The sequence below is a fragment of the Pteronotus mesoamericanus genome, unplaced genomic scaffold (assembly GCF_021234165.1).
Source record: "Pteronotus mesoamericanus isolate MK-2021 breed Mesoamerican mustached bat unplaced genomic scaffold, CSHL_Meso_final scaffold_167, whole genome shotgun sequence".
In the NCBI taxonomy this organism is placed as follows: domain Eukaryota; kingdom Metazoa; phylum Chordata; class Mammalia; order Chiroptera; family Mormoopidae; genus Pteronotus; species Pteronotus mesoamericanus.
In genome coordinates, this window is record NW_026555308.1 from 21,650,674 (window position 1) to 21,655,494 (window position 4,821).

Here is a 4,821-nt window from a genome sequence, read left to right on the forward strand (position 1 = left end):
TATCCTTTTTTTTTTAATTCTCTTTTCTTCCTGTTGTTCTGATTGGTTGTTTTTTGCTTCCTTATGTTTCAAATCATTGATTTCTCAGCTTCATCCATTCTACTGTTGTTTCCCTGTAAATTGTTCTTCATTTCAATTAGTGTATCCTTCATTTCTGACTGGACTTTTTTTATGCTTCTGAGGCCCTTGCTAAGTTCTTTTAGCATCCTTATACCCAGTGTTTTGAATTATGCATCTGATAGACTGCTTATTTCCATTTCAGTTAGCTCTCTTTCTGGAGCTTTGACCTGTTCTTTCATTAGGGCCATGTTTCTTTGTCTTCTCATTTTGGCAGCCTCCCTGTGTTTGTTTCTATGTATTAGGTAGAGTTGCTTTGATTCCATGTCTTCATAGTGTGGCCTAATGTAGTAGGTGTCCTGTAGGGTCCAGTGGCACAGCCTCCCCTATCATTCAAGGTGGGCACTGACAGTGCACCTTTAGTGTGGGCTGAGTACACCCTCTTCTTGTAGTTGAGACTTGGTTGTTGTTGCAGATCAATGGGAGAGATTTGCCCAGGCCAGTCAGCTGCAAGGATTGGCTGTGACCATTTATCACCAACTTCTACCCTCTGTGGAGGATCAGCTGTGCAGGAGCCCTGACATGGACTCAGCTGTCAAATGAGTGTGCTGGCCCTGGGGTTTCCCGGGTGGTGCAGGCCAAGATTGGCCCAACCTGTGTTTTTCCCAGGGCCACCCTGCCTGAGAAATAAAGCAATCTGAGATGGTTGTTACTTGTGATGGGCTTAGAGATTCTCAGGCAAAGCCAAGCTGTGCATACAGGCTGGCTGCTGCCAGTCCTGGGCCTGGGCTTCACTGAGGCCAGCTGCTACTTGTTAGAGGATTTAGGAAGTTGCAAAGCAGGAGGTGCAACCTGTGGCCTGCAGGCTGCATGCGGCCCAGGATGGCGATGAATGTGGCCCAACACAAAATCATAAATTTACTTAAAATATGACATTTTTTTGTGATTATGTGTCACAATGTCATGTAAAATAAATGTATGTATTCTCTGGCTATTTGTACACATGCATGGCTTCAGTTTTACAGTGGTGTGTGGCTTCCAGTGTGTTATCTTCCAAGCGCAGACAGTAGAATTGACAAGTAACAGAGTTACTTGTGCTCGTGGTGACTTAGTGAGGCAGCGATTATCAATAATATTTCAGGTACATAGATCCTGATCTGCTGGCAGAGCTCAGCGAAGAACAGAAATAGATCCTATTCTTCAAGATGAGGGAGGAACAGATCCGCCGATGGAAAGAAAGAGAAGCAGCAATGGAAAAAAAGGAGTCCTTGCCAGTGAAATCCAGACCAAAGAAAGAGAACAGCAAATCTGTTCATTGGAAGCTGGGAGCCGACAAGGAGGTCTGGGTCTGGGTGATGGGCAAACACCACCTCGACAAGCCCTACGACGTCCTCTGTAATGAGATTCTTGCTGAGCGGGCCCTGAAAGCACAGCAGGAAGCGGAAGAGCTCAGCAAAGCTCAGTCCAAAGAATTCACCAATAGCTTGACCAATAAATCCCATTACCGTGATCTGCCAACACCAGATACCTGGGAGTCCCAGAACATCTGTAAGAAAGTGGCAGAAGAGGAGGAACTGGCGCCAGACTCTAGACCAGCACCACCCCTTAAAGAAGAGAAAACTCCGTCACCTTCCAGTTCCTCAAGAAATATTTAACAAATGTTGGCAGATTCTATCAATCGTATGAAGGCATATGGATTTCACCAGAAGAAAGAATCCTTGAAGAAAGTACCAGATGAAGAAATAAAACAACTAGGTGAAGAGAGAACGAAGCAGATTTATAAGAGCTGGAAAGAGGATTTGGAGTGGCAGGCATGTTTGCGAAAATCCAAAGCAGCCGATGAGAAGAGACACTCCCTGGCTAAACAAGTGCATGAAGATTACAAGAGGTTATCCCAAAAAGCAAGAAGCAGCGAGGGACTGCAGAGTCCCCCAAGTGTTTCACGGAAACCAAAGAGACCCCCTCCACCCAAGCCTAAATTCCTAAACCCAGCAGAATACCCCCAAAAGCCTTTTAGAAATCAGGGATTGACAAGGACAGAATCTGGCTCCGCGCAGGAGGACATCGTCCCATGGTTTAAGGAGAAGCAGCTGCCTCTGCGAGCAGGCTACGAGAAAACAGCCGACACCATCGCTCCCTGGTTCCATGGAATTCTCACACTAAAGAGAGCAAATGAACTTCTGAGCACGTGCAAGCCAGGCAGTTTTCTGGTCCGAGTCAGTGACAGGATCAAAGGCTACATCCTGTCCTACCTGTTGGAGGATGGCTGTAAGCATTTCCTCATCGATGCCTCCACCGACTCCTACAGCTTCCTGGGAGTGGACCAGCTGCAGCACCCCACCCTGGCGGACCTGGTGGGGTATCACAAGGAGGAACCCATCACCTCCCTGGGGAAGGAGCACCTCCTGTACCCCTGCGGCCAGCAGGACCAGACCCCCGACTACCTGGAGCTCTTCGAGTGACAGCCCCCGCGTGGCATCCTGCAGCCTCCAGCTGGGCTCTCGGGACAGGCGCCGCTGAAATGGATGTTGGTGTGTGAAGCCAAAATGCCCCTGCAACGAAGCCAATACTGATCAACTGAAAGTGTCCTATGGAAACCTCCCTTCTGCACGAACGCTAGCATCTCACGTTAGGAAGAAGTGCCCTGTGCACCATATGCACTCCGAAAGTGAAGGGAGATTCCCCATTTCAGGGACTACCCAACGTGATGGCCCCAATCCTGATCATGCAGATAAGATCAAGGGAACAAAGACGACATTGAGACGCCTTTTAGGAATGAAGGTGTTCTTTCAAAACCAGTACCTGGTGGGAACTATTTCATGGCATCTACACTCTCCCTTTGCATCATCTCAGAAGGTCTCAGGGTCCTATTTATATGAAGTTACCTTCTGGCTTTTTTAAAAAAAGTCCTTATTGATGGCCGAGTGACCCTCTAAACACACTTCACTTATAGAGCATGTTGGAGTCAGGATGTAAGATACATAGCAAAACAAAGTTGGGAATGTAAATTGAATGCATTTAAAAACATAGGGTGGGAGGCCTACCATGTGCAAGAACACTGCAGACTAGGAGAGTGAGCAGGTATCTAGGAGAGTGTTTCCTCATTCGGGACAGCCGGCACCTCACTGGCCCCGTGCACTTGGGCTCTGCCCAGGAGCGCACCAAGGCTGGAGCGCATGCGCGTGTAAGGTGCTGCTTCCTGCTGGTGACTGACAGAATGGAATAGCGAGAGGTGTGGGCTCTACTTCTTGCAGGTTGAACTGTACGCCCAAAACGATATGTTGAAATCCTAGCCCCCATCCCTGTGAATGCAACCTTATTTGGCCATAGGGTCTTTGCCGATGGAATCGAGTTAAGATGAGCTCATACCGAATTAGGGTGGCCCGCATAATCGGTGACTGGCATCCTTACAAGGAAAGAGCGATTTGGAAACAGAGACACGCAGAGAGGGAAGGAGGCCGTGAGACCACAAAGCCGAGATTGGAGTGATGCGGTTACAAGGCAGCAACGCCAAAGATTGCTGGGGATCACAAGGAGCTAGGAGAGCAGAGTGGCACGGAACAGCTTCTCCCAGGGCCTTGAAGGAAACGTCGCCCCACCGACACCTTGATTTCAGACTCTATGAGAAAATAAGTTTCTGTTGTTTTAAGCCATTGAGTGTATGGTAGTTTGTCATGGCAGCCCTAGAAAACTAATACAGAAGTTTATGTAATTACAGAAACTGATGTGCATTACATACCATTTGTTGATGCACAGAGCTTCCTTATAATGAAAGAAAAAATGGGAGGGGAGAAGGACCTTCCTCTGGCTCTTTTCAGCTCTGGGACAAAGAATTGCTCTGTCGGGAATCTTATGCTCCGCTGCACCCGCCCCCCACCTCCAGCCTCCAGCCTCAATAGGCGGATGGCCTGACTGAGGAGGCTGGGAGCCACGAGATCACCCTTCGGGGAAGACGGAGATTAACTCGGACTGCAGGCCTCACTCCAGGAGTCAGCATTATTTTAAAGGAAGCAGAAGGTGGTAACAGTTTGTTCCTGAGGTTGTTGATTGTGTAAAGCACTCACTCACAGAGTAAAAGGTGCCCTGAAAAGAGGGCAGGGTGCATGTCTGTGCATATGTATGTATGAGTGTGCATGGGTGGATTTGTGTACTTTAATGGGGAAGTGTTTAAACACAGATAGCTGTTACATGTTTCTTGAAGTGTTCAATGTGATTTCCGTCACCTGAGAGGCACTGTCAGACAATTGTCTAAGAGAACCTGTCTCTCAGCTTTTGTTTCTGTGACTCAACGGTCACATTAAAGAACTGCAGAGAGAGCGCAGGGCTAGAGGTCAGCAACTCCTCCTCTTTTCCCGCCTCTTCCCATCATGAGCTTTGTGACCTTGGATGGGTCCCTTTACCTCTCTGATCCTCAGTTTTCACTTCTAATAAAATAAAGCAAGGTATTTTGAAAAAAAAATTTCAATCTACCATTCCAACTTTAGGTGTTTAATATTATTTAGAAGTCAGGTAAGCATTCTTATTTGATTATTAAAGGTACCTCCACACTTCGGCAGTGCCTCATGCACCACCCGCCACACTTTACAACTGGCCCTCTGCCTCGCCCTGCGTTAGCAGCCGAGAGGGTGGTGGAAGGGCGCAAACCTTGCTTTCTATTTTCCTGTCAATTAATCTAAATAATAAAAGTAAGTGAAATCCCTTATCTATTATTATTTTTTTAAGCCCAGCATGGCTTCTAGAACATTTCAAAAGAAAAATGAACCC

At 47.3% G+C, this 4,821-nt stretch overlaps 1 protein-coding gene across 1 annotated transcript; it reads left to right on the plus strand.

The window, feature by feature from the left end:
* The first annotated feature begins 1,244 nt into the window (after positions 1 to 1,244).
* Positions 1,245 to 2,519, plus strand: LOC129083428 (SH2 domain-containing protein 4A-like). Its single transcript, XM_054589260.1, is given in 1 exon segment — positions 1,245 to 2,519. A coding segment is annotated over 1 exon segment (1,257 nt). The 5' UTR covers positions 1,245 to 1,262.
* Positions 2,520 to 4,821: the final 2,302 nt, after the last annotated feature.